This window comes from Agelaius phoeniceus, chromosome 2 (genome assembly GCF_051311805.1).
Source record: "Agelaius phoeniceus isolate bAgePho1 chromosome 2, bAgePho1.hap1, whole genome shotgun sequence".
NCBI lineage: Eukaryota > Metazoa > Chordata > Aves > Passeriformes > Icteridae > Agelaius > Agelaius phoeniceus.
In genome coordinates, this window is record NC_135266.1 from 33,343,811 (window position 1) to 33,364,752 (window position 20,942).

General features: G+C 38.0%; 1 protein-coding gene across 1 annotated transcript in view; it reads right to left on the reverse strand.

Annotated features, from left to right (window-relative positions):
• Positions 1–9,978: 9,978 nt before the first annotated feature.
• The window catches only part of OCA2 (OCA2 melanosomal transmembrane protein), a 159,104-nt gene continuing 148,140 nt past the window's right edge, over positions 9,979–20,942 (reverse strand). Inside the window, exon 23 of the mRNA XM_054627989.2 lies at positions 9,979–10,662. Coding sequence (XP_054483964.2) covers positions 10,575–10,662 — 88 coding nt within the window. The 3' untranslated portion in view covers positions 9,979–10,574. The remainder of the gene's footprint in view (positions 10,663–20,942) is intronic.

Genomic DNA, 20,942 nt, shown 5'->3' on the forward strand with positions numbered 1-20,942 from the left:
AAGAGGTACCTATGTAATCTGTATATGTGAGAAAGCTGCTGGAAGACTAGGGAGGGTTTCTCCTCCTCAGAAATAGACAAGAGGAATCAAAAAATCTTGCTCTATGGGGAGAAAAAGAACAGTTAGCAAAAATTTTCAACAGGACCACTTCAGGTTTTCATCTAAAATCCATGAACAACAAAACATTCTAGTTTGATCAGAAAAGTTAGAATTAGAATTAAAAGGAACCATAATATCTCCTTAAAGGAGAATGACAATGAGGTAGGGATTGCTCTAAATTCTGTGCAAAGTAAGTACTACCACAAAACTATTTACCCAGTTCATACTCATTTGTGCATAGTACACTTGCTAGATTTATTTCCAGACTTAACATGTGCATGGGCTACAGACCATCCTTGTACCACAGGATTCTCTTTCTCCTTCACACCTCCTTGGCTTTTCCTACTCTTTACATTGACCTGTTCCTAAATGCATGCACAGAAACAGAGACAATTATGCACAAGATTTAATGGGTGACAAGAGAATTCTTTGCACTACTACCTATGCTTTCACAAAATCAGTATTAAACATCACCTAACAGCGTTTGCAATGACATAACTGTAAGGTACCCTGCAGGCTTTTTGGTTGTCATTCTGTTGCCCTTTCCTTTCCATATCAGTTGCAGCAGGAGAGAAATTGCCATACAAAACACTATTGCTGACAGTTGCTTACAGCCATGAAGACTCATCCTATTCCCACTGGCCTCTATGACTACACCAACAACAAAGAACAGGTCCTCCCGGCAGCCAAAATGATGCAAATAATTTCTTTCCAGGAAGCAGAGATAGTTGTGCAGCCAGGAGTTTATTGGTGCTTCCCTTGCATCTGTCTTCTCCAGGGAGCTTTTCCTGTGTTCGTTGTTTTTTGCTTTTGGTCCTGCAATGGCCCCCTTGGCTGCCCCAAGCAGATGCTTCCAGTTGTCATTGAAGGCAGTGACTAACCATAAAGTTCCAGCAAAACAGAATATGTGAAATGAAGCTCAACTAAGAAGCCACTGGGATCTGTGACCCTCAGGATGATATGAGGGAGGTGTTATTTTCATGCTACCAGTCAGAATTGGTTCTTGAACAGCCCACCAATGACTAAGTCCTACTTCTTGCTCCATGTCACCCCAGAAATTTCATTGCGCAGCCCTAAAGCAGGTCTTCTGTGAGGAGGAGCTCTCAAAATGCAGGTGCAGACCTGTCTCATGTCAGAATCAATGGCTCCATCCTCAGGGGTAAGTTTGGCTCATGAGCAAGGCTGAAGAAATCCTCTCTCCTTCATTTCCTTCCTTGAGCTTTGTCATCCTTTAGTTACAAAAGTAAATATCTCTGCTGTGCTGTTTGAAGCAGCTCTGATTAATTCACCCCCTGAGACATAATAATGATAACAACAAGAGAAGTGAAGAGCTCACACCCAGCTGCCAGGCACCAAATAACCAGAAATGTAGAAAAGAGAGCAGGTCTGACTTTAACTGCCCTGTTTAATGGCATGGAGATTGAAAATTCTCATTTTTCATCTGCTGCATAAAAAATCTCTTGCCATTCCTTTCCTCTATCATCCTCTGAATTGTAATACAAGATGCAGCATCTTCAAGGCTGCTTACCTCCTGCCACTAAGAGACTTCTATTTTTAAGCACATTGAAAAGCTAAATGTGTATTTATGGTACAAAAATACTTTGCTTAGCCTTATAGAGGAGAAAACTGTATGAATCCTTTTATGTTCTATCACTGAGATGTGTTTAGCATTCCAAAATCAAACATAATGCAAACTGGCATCAGTTTTACTAAGAATAATAAGCCAAAACATAATGTGAATACATAAAAAGTATTGTTGACAGCCTGTTTACAAAATCAAGGACTTTAATGCAGATTTTGTTTTAGCACAAAACCTATTAACATAATAAGATTACCATCTTCATCAGACAACCTGTTATCCTCAGCTGCACTTTTTTTGAGAAATCCAACTCTCTCAGACACCCTGAAACTTGGCTCCCTCACTGTCCTTACTGCCACTAATCCCATGTATTCTGTTATGAAGACTTTTCTACGAATAAATATGGATGGTCTTCCCACTTCTCAGTACAGATAGGTTTACATTATTAAACACTTGCCCTTTGGGGACACATCATTTTGTAAACCTCCAAGTTCAGACTTGCATGTACAAACAGGGCAATCAGACAAACATTTCAGTAGTTCAGCACTGCTTCAGGGACAAACCCATTCCCTTTCTCCAAGTTATGAAGGTCAGGGTAATAGAACCAAGATAAATAACCTTAAATATTCAATCTAAGCCCCAGTTCAGGAAAGCAGTTAAGCAAGTGCTTCACCATTCAAGAACACAGATGTCTTTTTAGAAACAAAACATCATTTAAATACTTCTATATAAAAATGTCTCCCCAAATTAAGGACTTTCTCTGAAGAGCATATGCTTAATACATCTGATTGGGAGGAGATGTTTCACAGGAACCTACCTGAGCTTTGTATGAGGTCCAGTTTTCTGTGACACTTTAATAAACATTAAAACAGAAAAAGAACAACAGACATTTGAAATCCAAGGAGGACTTCTGCAGCAACAGTATAGAAAGAGAATAAATGCAGCCATTTATTCCAAAGGTGGTGTACAGGGCTCTGTTTTATCTATAAAACACATAGGAACAAAACTAAGCTTGGTTGTGTAACTTTTATTTCAGTGTTCTCCCTCTCCTGAGTGCTTGCCTCTTTCAATGTTTGTGTATGCAGCAAGTATAGACATTGCCTGCATGTATCTATCTCATCAATAGAAAAATTTGTTGATGGGTTAATTTCTTTTCCTATGCAGAGATGCCAGGTTTAACAGATATTTCACATGGGTAACAAAATAGAAAAATAATTTCTAATTTGGACCACAGAAAATTCATGCAAAATTTAATTACATCAGGGAATATTTACTGTAAAGGTTTTAAAAACCCTTACAACAAATGCTAAATCTAAAAGATAAATATTTACAAATTTAAATATTTAAAAATCTCCAATCTGTTTATATGCAGTATATATAACAGATGTTCTCTAGATTTTGTTGCTATTTAAAGGTGTTTATAGCAATTAAAATGCAAAAAAATAATATTAAATTCTCTGTAAATACAGAATATTTGCATTAAATTAGAGTACTTATCTAGAAAAAAAAATTTCCAGCTCTAACCTGCTTTGGAGAAAATCTAACCACCTACTTATTTTTCCAATCTAACAGTGGGACAAGAATACAGAAAGTATTTTATTGCAAGAGAAAGGATTGCGTGATTATGTGTTTAATATTCATCTTCCCTTAATCTTGTTCTTGACAAATACCTTGAACTGTCAAGTGGCCTTATTTACTGGCAACACTGAAAACTGTGCCTTTAATGACAATATTTATTATCTGGAATGTGTCTGACAAGTTTTTGCTTGCAGTCACATCCATATTGTGCATGTGCATACCTTACATCATGTGTAGTAGTTAACGGAGGTCTTTGAGCTCAAGCAAATTACATTTGGACTCTTCACTTACTTCAGTTGGTATGGTACAAAAACTCAGCATACATTATTCATATCCTTCTTCAGCCTGACTTTAATATTTCTTCCCATTTTCACAAAATCAAGACAGAAAAATTTCCTCACAAAAATTATTGCCAGTCAAGTCACACTGCTTGGGACCAGACCTGGTGGATCTAAAACCAAACATTTTGCACAGAGTTCAGAGTATTTGCCCACATTAATCCCCCAAGTTGTTTTTCCAACCAAATCTTAATAATAAGCAGTCATGTGTTTCCTGAGATTGTGGACTGATCTTTGGCTATGGCAATGCAGAGAATGTGTGGATTAGATTTCATTGCTCACAGCTTTAACCACCACTAAAAATCTAGACCAAAACTGAATAATTTATGTGCTATAATCAAACTAGCAGCACTAACTTTGATACATTTCTATTTAGCTGGTAAGTTGCTCCTTATTTATAAAACCTTAAACTATTACATGCTCCACAGGTTTCCTTTTTTTGGGTGTTCTGGGAGCTTAATAAATCAATTCACTGGATATAATCTGTAGCCATCTGAGTTCAAAAGTGAATTCAGGTAAGATAAAGAGAAACAATACCTCCTGAATCATTAACACTTCTGGATCAAGTAGAGGAAAATCTTAAGTTTTCAATTTATGTTCATGAGCCCCAGCACTGCCAGACTTACTGTGATTTTTTACTTCAATTCAGTGTCTGTAATGAATGCTTGAAACACACACAAGCAGTTATAGGGTGGAAAGTACAGTAGGTGTATAAATAGAAGGAGACTGTGACATTAGGAAATAACCCTTTTTCTTATTTTCCTTAAAATTGTTTGTAAGTAAGAGGGGGTTTCTCTCACTCATAAACTTTATTAAGGGTAAGCAGACAGAGGCTATTCAGAGAAAAGTGGGGTGGAAAAACAAGTAAGTGAAAGTTTTATTTGACAAACAGAGTGTGAATGAACAAGGAGTAAGGTTTAAAATAGCAGATAAGTATGAAAATTAAAAATCTGGTGGACAATAAATGCAAGAGGAAAGAAGGAGGCATGAAAGGAAGCAGGAAAAAAAGAAAAATCTGCAGCTCCCTGCTAGATTATATCTCTTGTTGTAGCAGTCTGCAGCAACCTTACTCCTGTTATCTTGCACAGTTAGGCAGCTCATACACCATAGACAAACCAGTATATGTTGATTTTCTTAAAATAACAGCAAGTCTTTTACTCCAGCCAGGATAATAGTAATGATGGCCAAGACCACATCTTGAGAGGGCTTTTTTCCCATTACTGATTCATTAGGCAAAGCACTAACTGAAACCACTGCTAATGAATCACTGCTGCCTATCAAAGTTGAAACAGCAACCTGAAAAGAGAAAATAACAGTATGTGGTCAACTTTAAATATAGTGCAAAACCCCTTTGCTTTTTATGATTTTGAGTAGCTCCAGGATGTCAGTAATCCTATAATATTCCCCCTAATAAGAAATGTGTGAAGAAAGGTTTCTCCCTCATCCTCTCCCTTTAGAGCATCTATGGAGAAAGATTTTAATCCTTCTCTCAATAAATCACCAACACCTGTTGATTTTCAGTTGTCCTTAATAAATTGCTCAGATCTTAACATGCTGGCTTCATCTGCTCTGATAAGCACTTATTCTGAATTGCTAGGATTTCCTATCATAAATTCACTTCAGAAATATTTAATGCTTCAGCTATTTCTTTTTTTTTATTATTTGGTTCCAAATAATTTTCCTGGAATCCCATTGGAACAAACACAGAGGCTTATGCTTAGTATATTTATTTTTGGTCTACTTCAGGTGCCACTGATTTTCTATTGTTTGAAACCTATGAATTCTGTAATGTGGGTAAATGTAGGGAATAACAATCTGATAGCTGTTACACTGATGTTTCCACATTTTTATTAGTATCTAAAACAATAGAATGCATATAACTATTTTGCATATTTTGCTATGTGTTCAATATTATTTATTTCTTTAGCAAAATTGAAAGCATCCATATAGAAAATGTGTGTTTAGTAAGCACTTCAGAAATCTGGATACAATGAGGAAACAAATATGTGAGCAAATCCATTGACTATGAAAAGTTACAAAGAAAGCCAGCAACACAGCAGGAAATCAAAGCCTTTGATTCCTGGACCTGTTACCATGTACTAAATCTAAAATCATGCTGAGTCACTGGAGGAAGTCTGCAGTGCCAGTTGTCTGAAGACAATTTTTGCAAATACTTTGTAAATAATATTTGACTTTTTAGATGAGACCTTTCTCTTCCTTGGTGGTCAAGCAATTTTCATTTCTTACTATTCCTTTTAAATTTGGTGTCTTAGAAATAACACACTTTATTTCAACTTTTATTAAGAAAATCAGAATTGCTTTCTGGGCCTAGACTTAGTGTTAATGAAGACATGGTACCAGAAACTTTAGCATGTTCTCAAATAAGTTTTATGAGTAGCTGAGAAACAATCTCTGCAATTAGGCAAGTTTCCTTTTATAACTGTGATCTGTACTTGGCATATTCCTCAAAGAATAAATAAAAATATCTTTCTTAAGACAGTTGGCTGTTTCTAAATTCTACAGTTTAGTTCTATTATTCTAATAGAATTGAGAAACCGTTTTGAATCATACCTCAGTCACATCTCGCTAGCAAGGTGTTCATAAACTCACTGTGGCACAGAAGAAAACATTTCCAGTTTTTCAGGTCATTTTTATTTGACCTGTAGTTACTATAGAGATTAAATATATCCAGTCCAGCAGCTCTCAAAAATATTAAACTACCACAATATAAGGGGTATGACCCTTCCATGAAGCTCTAGAGGGAGTAAGGTTGGTTCTGCAATGGTCAAAATATTTTTAAATGGTCTAGAGTTTAAAGTAAAAGGTTAAATGTGGAAGTCTAAGGGTTATTCAGAAAAATACAATTAATAGTAAAGAATTACAAAAAGCTCTAACAAGAGCAAACAACTGGGAAAAATTGTTCTATGGTATTCACTGTGGACAGTTGTAAAGTAAAATTGACCTTAATTGACATGCTAAACAATGTGAGCTAAAAATTGTGACTCAGGAAATGCTGCTTGTTATTGTAAGATGTTCTTCTATAAAAATATATTCCTCAGTTGTCAATACAGTCTTGCCAATATAGTCCAAGAAGGGGTCTTAACAATTATTAGGAATAAAATGGAAAATCAGAAGAAATGAGAAGGCTGCTGTGTAAATTCATGGTGTCTCGGCTAGCCTTGATACTTCTCACCTTTTCAACTCAAAAAGGCCATAGTGAAACTTTGGAAGGTGGAAAAGGGGATGAGCAAAGATATGTGACCATTTCCTTATGGCAACTGAACAAAGAGACTATGATGTCCAGATTGAAATAGACATCAGATTGAAAATAGATCTTTAGAATCATGATTCAGAAAAAAAGATAGCTATGTGTTACCCCTCCTCAACCAAAAAACTTGGCAAAGGAATTGGGAGAGAAGTGTCATAAAAATAAATGAGCAAAGGACAAAGCCAACGTCTGGAATCACCTTCCCACAGTGTATAGTTTATCTGTTGATAAACTATTCAACTGTTGGGACAGCTGAAATCACACAGGTTCAGCAAGGAGCTGGATAAGTTTGTGGAAGGACAGTCCATTGGCTGTAATTAATTAAGGTGCTGTCTAGCATTTAAGAAACTTTGGGTCACAGAGAATGCAGTTTTATGTTTGCTCTGCTATTTGAAAGAGGCAGCTGCTAAGCCAATTGCCAGGGCAGATGCTGGTCTGGGAAGACCCTTGGCCACTCTCAGTGTTGGTGTTTGCTGCACAGCTCACTATTTGGTGAAGCTCTAGTATTTCCCTGATTCTTTCCTTGCTTTCAGTGATTGCCTTGCTTATCTACTGGAGATGGTTTCTTTTACTCAGCATGGCTTACTTTGTCTGGTAGTGCTGTAATTCATATCTTGTTATCTTATTGCATTTTACACAGCTCAGAAAGGGCAAGTAGACCTCAGAGAATCATACCTTTATATTTACTGTATGTCACAGCCACAAGCATGCTAAAGATAATACACTTGTACATTATTTATTTCTTAACTAATATTTTATTAAATTATTTAGAGAGAATTTCACTGGAAAAATAACCTCCACCCACTCTTCAGATCAAATCCATTTTTATGGAATCCTGCACACTGGTTTTGTCCAGGATGTAGCCACTGTAATTGTGCCCTTTTGATGTGCAGATTACATTGATAACTGTAATGGAAGGCAATGAAAAGTGTACTTCATTACCTTGAAATTATCTGAAGCACCTGGGTAATTTTCATTACACTCACATAAAGCTCTGTGTAAACAGACAATTTTATTTTATTTTTACAATTTGCTTTTTCATTTAAGGTCTTACTGAGCTCTTGGCTGTGCAAAAGAAGATAAAAGACTGTTGAAGGAAAGAAAGTCAGTTTATATTAAGAAAATCCTCAGCAAAACAATATGCCATCAAAAAAAATTCCTTGAAGCAGACTAAACTCATGTTCAGTTGCCTAAAAGTGTTGTTATCAACATGAATTTGTACTCCCTGTGCATTACTTGTCTTCTTTCCACAGGACAAGTTACATAGCAGAAAGAAAATCCCATTTGAGTCCTGTTGATGTGGCATTTTTGAAGGCAGTGAGATCTCTCTTGCACCAAAGTGTTCAGAAGTATTTGCTGACATGAATAAGTGGATAGCATTTGCTGCATTTCTGTTTTCCTCCTTCCAGCAGACTGTAAATGCAAAATGCATTTTTGTACCAGCTAGTGTGATTGCATTATTAGCACAGTTTGGTCAGAATTTGCAGGAAAGTTTCAAGGGTTCAAAAGTAGCATATGGTTTTAGTTAATTTTTTATTCCTTAAAAACCACAATTAAAAATAATTAGCACACCGCTTTGTGTGACCATAGTCTCATTTTTATATTCATACATGCAAACTGGGTTTTAATGTAACAGAAAAGAAAAAAAAAACTTTAAATGTCATGTTTCAGCAGAAGCTGATTTTGCATTTTCTAGGGCTTAATACAACAATTCTTGTGCAATCAATGACTGCACCAATATTGCCCCATTGTGAGAAATATTGAGGGTTATACAATACTCTGCGACTATTTTTAACCAGAGATCAATGTTGAGGTGATTAAAATAAATGTTTGTTTAATTGAAACAGCATTTCAGTTATTACATAGTAAACTACTCTTTGCATTTAGAGTAAGACAGGCCAAATTCAGTCTCAGAAAAACTGCATGAAGGAGTGTCTTTCAGAGTCATCATTTATTCTTTGTTCTGTTTTGTTCTGATCCAGACATCACACAGGTTTGGTGGGGGTTTTTTGGATTGGTTTTGTGGGATTTTTTTGGTTTTGTTTTGTTTTATATCTATAAAAGGACACAAGTTATGCTGGTTCTGGGAGATCTTTTCCACAGGTGGTCACTGTTGGCACAACCTCAAGGTTTCTCAACAGTGTTGCAAAATTCAGCTCCATCACAGGAGTTCTCACTGATCTGGGGGCCGAGCATGGCTGGGGATGGATATCTTGGTGAGAGGTCTGGAATCGGTGGAGACAGCTCTTCCCCTCTGGCTCCAAACACTTTCTCTGCTATCACTGAACCTGCTAGGAGAGGTGGCAGCCCTTGCTTAGAGTGGGTGCTGTGCCGCATTTGGCCTCTTAACATTTCCCATTTAAAACAAACCTGGTGAGGGATACAACCTATATATGAGTCAAACAGGATGCATGATTAATCTCACATCTCCTCACTTTGGCAGGGGAAATACTGCTTCTTTCTCACTTACCTGGTTACCTCAAGGTTACCCACCCTTGAGTGGGTGCTGTGCCTCATTTCCATTGGCCTCTTAACAGTTCCCATTTGAAACAAACCTTGTGAGGGATACAACCTATATATGAGTCAAACAGGATGCATGATTAATCTCACATCTCCTCACTTTGGTGGGGGAAATACTGCTTCTTTCTCAAAAGCCACATTTGATCATCTCTACTGGCTTCCTGTAATTCAGCCTCGTCCACCTGGTGGGTTGCACTCACCAGGTTGCCAATTTTTCTGACTCAGTAAAACACACCCACCGTTAATTCAGGCCAAATCCACCAAGATTTTGGAAGATTTGGAATTGCGCTCTTGAGTACCTCACAGGACTTAATACTCATAAAGACAATTCTGACCTGTTGTGGCAGCCAATTATATAAAACAATATATGTGGTTTAAAACATTATCACCAGAGATAAGGAAATCAAAGCCACAGTCTGAGCTCATTCTTCCATGTAGTGTATTAACCTATTGAAATACTCAGAGTACTCCTTCACAAAAGTGAATTAATGATTAAATGGAAGATTTCTGATGCTTTATCACTATTTATGTTTGTCCTTTTGTAAGAAGAGTGACATTGGTTTATTTTAAGAAAAAAAAAAAAAAGTAGCATAACATTGTTTAGGAACTTTAAAATAAAAAACAAGGCCTCTGGGCAATACAATCCTGCTTCCAAAATAATAATTCCTTCCACAGCACATTTCCAGGACATGTGTTTATTTTTAATGTAGATAATGATACATCCTTCAAAGTGTACAGATATTCTGCTTAACTTTCAATTATTACAACTTGAATATTAATTACTTTCATACAAATAGCTAAATATATTGACAAAGAAAAATGAAGCCCTAAAAAGAAATTACTGAACATCTGCTATTGTGAATGAGTTTTTCATCTGTGACTATACTCAGATTGTGTCAATACAAACTTTCAGGCACAGCATATTCCCTTGAGATGGTTCCTTTTTATCGGCACACTAATTGCATTCATAATGAAATATATGGATTCTTTTAATTTTTATTGTCTAATTCTCCATACTGTTCATAAACAAAAGGTGAAGAATGACCACATCTGATGTTTATGCCAACAATCGTTTTGATTGATACCATATGTTGGGATTTTACACATCTTTTTCCTTTCATATGTGTTCTTAACATTCTGATATAAGCTAAACAAAAGGGAAAGCTTATCTCACTCTTGAAAGTATAAATAACTATGAGTTCCAACCTACTAAAACATGAGCAACAAGAAGATAGCACATCCCAATGGTACAGGACACGATCATCATGGGGAAACCTAACCTGGAACAACAAAAAAATAAAGCAAAGATTAATAAGGATACTATAGTTTGTTCTCCAACCTATTTACAAAAAGGATAGTTTGAATTATCCGACACATTCTGAGTGAAAAATATGTTTATAGCAATACCAAAAGCAGAGATGTCCTGAGCATATAACAGTATCATACTCAAGCTCACCTTTCTACTTCGAACCTTAGAGATACAAGGTCAAAATTCACATCGTTTCATTGGTTTCAGAACATCTGTTCCAATTTACATTGTCTCAGAATCTTGCATGCTTTGCTCTTTTGGCCTTTTTCAGGTTTTTTCCCGTGCACACAACATGCAATTATACAGGTAAAATAACAATTCTTACAAATTAGGCAGCATTAGAAATTACTTTCAAGCGTGCATCCCTTCAGATTAGGTGTGTGATCCTGGTATGGAACTTTGTAACACAATATTGGATCAAACCCATTAAATTGTTTCCCTGTTGATCTGAGTCACATACAGCTAGCACTCCTCTTTCATACCTCTCACCATGTCTAACAGACTTGAGTATTAACAGACTGTTGGAAATAAACCCCAGGCACTTGTAAAATTACTAAAACCTTGCTGCTCTACCCAAAAAACTAATTTTTTTTCACCACAGGAAAAGATTTTCTGACAACACCCAGATTTGATACGTCTATTTAGACTGACAAATACAGAGAGCAGAGACAGACAAGTGAAAAGGATGTTGTGGAGTTGGCCAAGTCCTGATGGCTAAATCTGCAGGTCTTTAAGATATGTGAAAAAGAACTTTTCTGAAACTCAAAAGCATTTTTGTATGATACCAGGAGTCTGTGAAAAAACACTGCTGTGATCACACTAATTTATTTCATGTTACTAAAATCACAAGGAGAACAGAGATATGATCATGCCACAAATGATACCCTTATACACTTTCTTTTACCAGATTCAGACAAGAGTTTTATGAAAACTCAGAAAAGCACAGCAATGTTGTCTGAAGTTCAGCATTTTATTAATTCTTTTTCTTGAACTAAGACTAATTTACACATGTGGGTATATTAATTCTGCCCTTTTGCCTTGCTTTGCCCTTAGGAAGTTACTTGAGCCTTTTCCCCTCTGCCATTACTGATAAGAGTACTAAGAGATGACCATTTTGTAGGGGACAGGAGGACATTGTTCTCTGAGCTTGGTTGAATGAGCAACTCCTTCCCTTAGCAAGCTACAGATAGAAGAGATATCTTGGGGCATTAAATGTGGCCCCCACTTCTTCAGGCTAGGAAGGCCTTGCATAAAATGAAAACTAAACTTCTCAATTGCTCATTACCATCTGCTTCTACCTGCAGCTGCAACATTACCCTGAACTCATGAGATCCTCATGAGATGTTTCTTCCATAGCTGTTTCTCTGGAAAGCTGACTAGCAGAGGCAGAGATGTGACCAGCAGATCAGAAGTGCCTTTAACAGTCATTGGTTTGAGTTTCTGAGAAAGGAATTCTACCAGCAGTGAAGGTCACTGCAAACACAAAAATAATCAGCTCTAGCATATAAAGTTTGTAGAATAGCTGGGAAATTAATGAACACAAGCACTCTAAAAAATATGTTGGAATTATTTAGGAAAGAGCAAGTTTGTCCATAATGGCAGCTTCATGGTCACTCATCCCAGTATGGAAGTGTGCTCATCTCACACACCTACAGAAATAGATGCAATCCAAGAGATGAAAAGGAAATCCCTGCAAGACAGAAAATGTCCAAAGAGAAGACTGTCAGACTGACAGATGATCTCATTTCTGTGTCCTTGACACCCCTCTGAAGAAGTTGGCCTGGCTCCTTGTGTACAAGAAGTGTCCCTGTGTCCATCACTCAATATTGCCTGCAAGATCTGCCTCAGAAGGACAGTTACCACCATGCCTGGCTCCAGAGGCTTTCTTCTTCATCCCTCTAGGGGTTTGGACCTGGTGAGCTGGCCTTTTCTGCCATTTTGGCATCGGGCATCATTATTGCTCTTCTGGCTCTGAAAGCATTGATGTTAAGTTGCCATTTGGACTTGGGAAAAAAATGAGATTAGAGAGAAGGGCCAGCTGAGACCAAGAGGTGAATGGAGAAAGGTACAAAAGATTGCTAGAAAGGGTTAGAGAATTGCCACAGCTTTCAAATATTTCCTGAAAAGTGTGAAATGCATTTGAAGGATTTTTTGGGAAGTGGAAGGGGTTTCTTTCTTATGAACATGCATAAATATACTGCAGAGAATTGTTATTTTCCAATCCAACTGGTCAGATCCTTGCTTTTGAATGACTTGTTTCTTGAAAGGGCTGAATCACTCTTCAATCACTAAACTACGATCAAGCTGATTATATTGTAAAATAAAAGAGCTAATGCTTCTCCTGGAGATATTTTAGGAAAAAGAACCCCAAAAAATAAATTAATTAATTAATTTCCTGGCTAGCCAGCTGTTTTGCAGACCCTTCCCATTCTTCTGTCAGCCAATCTGATCTGTGGCATTGCCTAATCTCACTTAGACAAAAGTGTCCTGATGGGACAAAAAATATATATATATAGCCAGCAATGGCTATAGGAATAAAATAGGTTAGCTAAAACTCCCTACTACATCCTTTGGTATATTTAATGAATGCCCCCTGTGGCTCTATCTCCATGACAGGCTAGTGAGGTGGAGATTGCTGCAGCACTCTTAAGAGCAGCAGCTGCTGTTTGACAGAAAACATAGATCTCCTGACCTCACACTTGGCAAGCAATGAGCTGGCACTGGGAGGTATAGAAACAGAGCAGATCTTAGTCTGTATTAATGCCACCTAACAAACCTCCCTGGAGAATCCACAGTAGCTCAGCAATGAATGGCAATATGATGCCTTTGTGAAGACTGGCAAGGGGAAGAAAGGATCCAAAAAAAATTCAAGGGCTACTTGACCACTGAAAACAGAACAAAAAGGTTTGTTCAAACTTGGAGGAGGCACATGCAAGAAAATGGATTAATTATACAGGGCCACAAGCAGGAATTGGGATGACACCACCACTGTCACAGTGCCAGTCAAATGTGTAGCTGGAGGCAGAAGCAGCCGGCCTGGGGAGGAACCTCATTGCACATAGTGTGGATGCTTGCATAGGGCACAATTACAAAGCTGTTATTCTCATTGCATGGGCAATTATCCCACAACTTAAGGTCTGAATTTCAGGCTCACTGGCCTGAGCACTAATGTAATTGGATCAAATTCAATGTGGAATTTGTGTACCAGAGTGAGAAGAGAAAAAAGCAGTAAGTATTAGTTACTGCAGAGTTAATAGAGTCCTTGAGTATCATGGGATCATGCTATTTACACTACCCATTGCTCTTCCCCAAGGAACAAAAAGTTCCTGTCCCAGGCCACATATGACACAATGTATGGTTACAAATGTTTTCTTTAGTATATTAGGTCCAAGAATGCATATTAAACAATGTAAAAATTACTTTCAGCCACTCTCATTTCCAGCATACCCCTTGGAATCAAAAAGGACCATGACATTCTTTTGCTCCTCTCCAGGGAAAAGGATCAGTGGAGTTTAGAAGTTTTCAAAACCTTTTGTGTTCTAAAGCTTCAGACTCATAAGAAACACTAATGATCATATTTGCATAAAAATACATTTTTGCATCCTGCACTGCACTTTCCTTGTCTCTGTTATATCCCTCTGCAGACAGGGATATACACAGAAGCCTGCATGGTTCAAAAAGTGCATCTTGGTGCTCTGCAGCCAGCTGAGGGAGGGTTTACCACTGCAGAGAGGAAGCAAGGTCAGACACAAGAAAGGGAAGTGCCACAGTGCCGGATTATTCCGACCAGCTCCCGGCACCGACAGCACAGGCGGGCTGCCCCCAGAAAGCTGCTCCATCCAGGGTGCAGCTACAGGGCACGGCAGCTCTATGGCTCAGGTGGACTGCAGACTGTGCTGAGGGTAGGGACAAGGACCAGGGAGAGTCCCTCTGTATGGCTTCCAAAGAAGGTTATTCCCGGAGGTTCAGTGACAGAAAGGGCAAACTCAACTGCATACATCAGATTATAAGGGGAAGGAGGTCTCAGGGAAGGATACAATCTTAGACCAACTGGGAGAAATTGGGGGCAGAACACAAGGCAGGGAATGCAATGTTTAAACCGATAAGAGACTGCAGGGGAGGAGAATACTTTAAACAAACCAGTGGGGTTTCCAAGGACACAAGATTGATAGGGAAGTTTCTAGAGAAAGAGGCAGGCTTGGGGAGGGATTGACGCTCAATAGGAGGAGGAAGAGGGAACGGAGGGGCAGATCTTTGGAGAGATGGACAGCCAGGGCAAACCCAATAACACGGGGGAAAGGAAAAATCCATCAAGAATAAAATATGCTATAACAGTACAAAATAAGAAAGATTGCAAAACTGACTGCTAGAAATGCATTACAATTAAAAAACACAATGCTACAGGGAAGGATGGCAGGATTCAGCAGTCACCCCCTTTTTCCTCTCCTCCTCTTCATATTAGAGGCTTACATGGAAAATTCCCATCTAAATGAAATTGCCCAGCCTAAAATACATGAAAAACAGATGTTAGCTCAGTGTGAGGTAGTGAGAATGTTTCAAGTGAGAGCCCCAGGGACCTGTCTTGGACAAAGTTTTACTTATTAATAACTTCAGCAATCCAATAACGAAAAGCTTGCAAATTGTCCCAGTGTGGGAGAGATGTCAGACTCTGTGGAGAAAAGAATTCAGCATACTCTTTCTTAGCAAATCAAAATGAGAATTTGAAATGAACAAAATGAAAGTCTGTGGAGGTAAGTGTGAAATATGTATTAGAAGTCAACTGTGGGCATAAAACTAGCAAGAGAAGTTAACCTTTTTGCTGAAAATGACCTAGATATTTCTAATTCTGTCTCACTGCAAGATTTCTGGCCCTGTATTTACTTGGAAAAAAGAAAACCACTGTATGATTATTCTAGGAATAAAATCCATTTTTAATAAGTTTCTATGGAAGTGAATATTACAGTTTTCTTAGGTTATAAGTTTATCCAATATTATTTGCTAAATAATAATAGTGAAGCCTTTGGGGTTAGAATTGAGTTTTCTTGCACAAACTGGTGTCATGCATTACCTTGCAGCTCTATTTTGCAATGCTTCAAGAGCCAGTAGGATCCAGCATGTATAAGACCCAGGTTCATTGCCCTGTTCTGCTTGATTTGGGACACAAAATACAAGATGTTCTTGTGCATTAAAACCTTGCCTACATGCACTACCTTCATTGACAGTTCATAACTTGCACAGCCTGTGTGTGCATCCTTGGGGAAATCTGTGGAAGGAGCATGTCTCCTAAGAACCAAGGAACCTTCAGTGGAGTCTCAGTGGAAAAGCAACAGCAGAAATCACCCAAGACCAAACCACTGGCAGACTGGTGGTAAACAGGGGTAAGAGTTAAAAAAGAGTTAAAGCTAACTTCTACTTGTATTTGCAATTTAATGCAAAATTTAAATTCAACTGGTAGAGTTTCATCACACTTAAAATTTTAGTTTTTCTCAATTTGTATCAGTTTCATGCCACAGGTCTTACAGAAGTTATAACCTCAGCTTTTGCAGAAACAGACAGGGCCTGGACAGATGGTGGACACTAATTGAACATGAACCATGAACTTGTCTTTGCAACAAGGAAGGCTAATGGTATCTTGGGATGCATTAAGAAAATATTACCAGCAGGTCAAGAGAGGTGATCCTTTTCCTCTATTCAGCACTGCTGAGGCTACACCTGGAGTGCTGGATCCAGTTTTGGCCTTCCCAGTAAAAGAGACATGGACATAATGGAGAGAGTCCAGTGAAGGGCTACAATGATTACAGGACTGGAAGATCAATAATACAAGGAAAGGCCTGAGGGCTGGGGCTGTGCAGCCTGGAGAAGAGAAGGCTCAGAGGGGAACTCGTCAATGTGTTTTTGAGGTGATTGTGTAAAGAGCACAGCACCAGGCCTTCCCCAGTGATGCCCAGGGAAAGGACCAGAGACAGCACAAAATGAAACACAGGACGTTCTGTCTGAACATCAGGAAATGCTTTTTTTACTGTGTTGGTGACCAAGCACTGACACAGGTTGCCCAGGGAGATTGTGAAGTCTCCATCCTTGGAAGTATTCAAAAGTCATATGGATATGGGCCAGGGAAATAGGATCTAGGTGGCCCTGCTTGAGAGAGACTCCCAGAGGTCCCTTCCAACCTCAACCACTCTGTAATTCTCAGACTTTTATTTGTTTCTCTGTTATTCAACACAGGATAAGTAGGCATTATCTGCACACCTGAAGATTGACATCTCATCAGAAAATATTTAATGAAGAACAGAGGACAGAATTCTTCTCAATCTTGGACAGTCTCTCATTTTCTGCAGTGTTTTGCTCTGGAATTCTGATAAATACAAACTCATTCTTAAAAGAAGATCTAAAAGTCTCTGAAAGCAGCCCCAAAAAAGAGACTCAGGTGTGAGCATGCTTAGGACATATATAAGGTTAGTTCTGAACAAAAGGAAAATTATACATTTTAATGAAATGTCATAATTCAATTTGCAAAGTAAGTAATTTTCTTTTCAACAAAAGGATATAACCACAAGATTCATCCTATTTCTTCTTTCCCTTTTTATCCATGCAGACTACCTTCTGAGTGCCCTATCAGTTCAGTTGTATCAACTGTTCCATCATTGCTAGTCTTTGACAAACTGATCCAGCTTACCTGAAAGGAACGTATGGACTTTCCTATCAGCTTAAAGAAAACATATTCAAAATGTTTATCATATACCTATGACCCCTTCAAATCTAGACACCTGTTGTAGCTCAGAAAACAGGTGGCTTAAACAGCAAGTGATCATTAAGTTAACATTAAACTACTGTAAATTTCATATAGTCTGAAATTACATAAAAATTACAGTGTAGTTACCTACTAGTTACCATACATAGGAATCTCTGTGAAATTTAAAATACTGAACAAAACCTATAATTCTATATTCATCTGCTTGCTAAATTTTTAACAATTTCTCATTATATTCTGTCTGTTTGAATCTATGCCAAGATTTTCCATAGAATTACTGCCTGGAGTAAACTTAAGATAGGGAAAATCAGATCCTGAGTGAGAAAATAGAAAAGTTCTATCTAGAATATTCTCCTAGAGGTGTTTGGCTCTTATAGTTATATGCAGAGTTATATGCAGAACAAGCAACAGGCCTTTCCTTGGCCTTTCAAAATTCTGATTACAGAAAGAAAAATTTCAGACTTTAATTCTGAGAGAGTAGTTGGTCTGCCAGCTCCACCTGGCAGTTTCAAATGACTGTTAATACAATATTTGTTGTAGTCTCTGTCTAGGTCTCTGTGGTGCAACTGAGATTAAATACAGGACTGTCAGAATAAGTGACTCTGATACTTATCCGAAGCCTATTCATATATTGTAAGTCAGTAGCCAGTAAGAAAAATCATGAAAAAAATTGGAAAACACATCACTTCTAGTAAAAAAGATACTGTAATTGATAATTTAAAAATCAGCAAGACAATTGTTAGATGACAAGGGTATCTCATCTTTCTTTTAAAAATAAATATACTAATCCAATAGAAAAATGTGAAATCCTGCAGACAGCCAGGCAAGAGCACAATCTCAAGTACAGAAAAAGACCTGAACACACAGAACTAGGGGTAATATTTTTCTCAGAAAGACCAGCATAATACAGATAAATTTGTCTGTGTGGATCCACCTAGATGCACATAATGCACTTTGGTCAAACAACCCCATTCAATGCTACAGGTTTGGGAAAGAGTGGCTGGAAATCTACCCTATGGAAAATCTACCTTAGTGGCTGGTCAACAGCCACGGAACATGAACCAAATTGTGTCCAGGTGACCAAGAAAGCCAATGGCATCTTGGCCTGTATCAGAAATCGTGTGGCCAGCAGGACCAGGAGCATAATTGTGCCCATGTGCTGATGAGGCCACACCTCAAGTGCTGTGTTCATTTTGGGCCCCTCAGTTTCACAAGAAAGACATTGAGGAGCTGGATTTTATCCAGAGAAACAGAGCTGGGGAAGGGGCTGGAGCACAAGTCCTGTGAGGAGTGGCTGAGGAAGCTGGAGTTGTCTAGCTTGGAGAAGAGGAGGCTCAGGGGTGACCTTATTGCTTAACTGCTACCTGAAAGGAGGTTGTAGCAAGGTGTCAGTTGGTCTCTTCTGGGCAACCAGTGATAGGGAAAGATGAAACAGCCTCAAGTTTTTCCAGGGAAAGTTTAGGTTGGATGTTCAGAACAATTTCTTCACTGACAGGGTGGTTAGGCATCGGAACAGGCTGCTCAGGGAAGTGTGGAGTCACCATCCCTGAAGGTAGACTCTGCAGCATTAGAGTAACAGTTGGACTTGATAATGTTCAGAGTCTTTTAAAAGCTAAAGGATTCCAAGTTTCTATGAATATTAAGGGAAGGTCTTATCTATAGACAGACCAGTTCATACCCTAGTAAAGAAGCGCAACATGCCATGATAAAGCGCGGCATTCAAGATAATCTGTTAGTGCTTTTTGTGACTTCATGTCACCCTTGGATCTATCATCACATATTAGCAATGTATTTGCCTTCCACATCTTTTAGGCAGACCCCAAAACAAATTTTATCCTCAATTTGCGGCTTCTGGTTATGAAATCTTCATGCCATTCTAAAGTCTAGGAAATGCAAATATATGTAATTAGTTCAGCTTCTTGGGAAAGCTATACTTATTTCTCTTCCACACATCTGGGTAATGAGGTGTGGTTGTGAGTCTGAGCTTAAGAAGATTAAAATCATCATGGCCAACTAGAAGAGAAAATCAATGAAGTACGTCTTGTCTGACAGCGCTTGTTCTCATGAATTGTTTGAATGATTCTGATACAAATATTCTACTAATGAGATAGATTTATACAAAACTAGTGAGGTTCACTGTGCAAAAATGAATGCATTAGGACTGTTGAAATGGGTTTTGCAATATTTGCAGTTACAGCTTCTGTATTTTATGAAACATTTAACATATTGTAAGCTTACTTCTGACAATTATATGCTTTTCTGCCTTGCCAAAAGCAAATTCAAGGCTTAAGGACATTTTTCTTAAAATACCTTTTTATAGCTCAAATCTCACTGCTATAGAAATGTCATATGAAATAAAACGTTTTGCATGTTTTTAAAACAAACTGGATCTACCCATTTTTTGGACTACAATGTATTTGCATATGGTTTAAACAAATCAAAGACAATGGGTATGGCAGAAATTTACTGTGATTTATTTTAGTCCCAAAATGTTACAAATTAAATAACCTTTACTAACTCTTTATTATCTTGCTTTTTCTTAGCAAGGATTTAGGAGAAGAAGTTGCTTGAATGTCATTTCCATTAATGTCCTTAATTCCAACCCTCACAAATGGTATCTTGGGGCACTTCTCTTAGGTTTTATTTTCTTCCAAATGGACTCTTATTTTGGTTAAAGCACAAGATAAAAGGAAATTACATTTTATGGTAGAGATTAATCAGCCCATTCTTTAATAATTTCATCAGAGCACACTCAACTATTTTTAAAACTCTAGACTTTGTTAAAAATCCAGATATTGCATAAAAAGGAGTATGTTCCACCCTGTTCCCCTCTTTTTCTCTCCACTTTGAGATTCCCACAATGCCACACAACATAATGATAGAGAACTTGTGTACAGAAGTTCACCAGGACAAAGGAGCAATGTAATTGCATTTTGAATTAAGGAGTAAAAGGATGTTTCCTGTGCACTAATGATTATTTTTCATTATGAATTCAGCAGATGCCTCCTGATAAAAGCCTGTTAATGATGTAAGGCCAGTAAACTTTCCACCACAAGTATAATCTACAGGCTGTGCAGCCTAAGAGAAAGCAGAGAGTGGAGATTTTCATTCCAGCAGGGTGCACTTGGAGGTTTCCCTCCCACCCACCATGAAATGTTAACCAAAGGTGAATGAGGGGGCAGGTGGAGTGTCACAAGCCCTCACTGCCATCATGGTGCACTGCAGCGTACAGGCCTTTCTGCCCCAGAGGAGCCACAGATTTGAGCTCTTATCTGCTCTTTACAGGGAAAACTTTTATAAATAGGTCTAATTTTAAGTGCACTAGCAAACTAAGGTTAAATTAAATGAATCCTATTCTAAGTGCATCCATTCTACATCATGTTAAAGCTCCCATATAAAAAGCATTAGAAAAATAAATAATATATAAATATACCCTCTGGATTGTCACAGATGTATATACCAACATTTTTAACAAGATGAAAGAAAGTCATAGAATCATA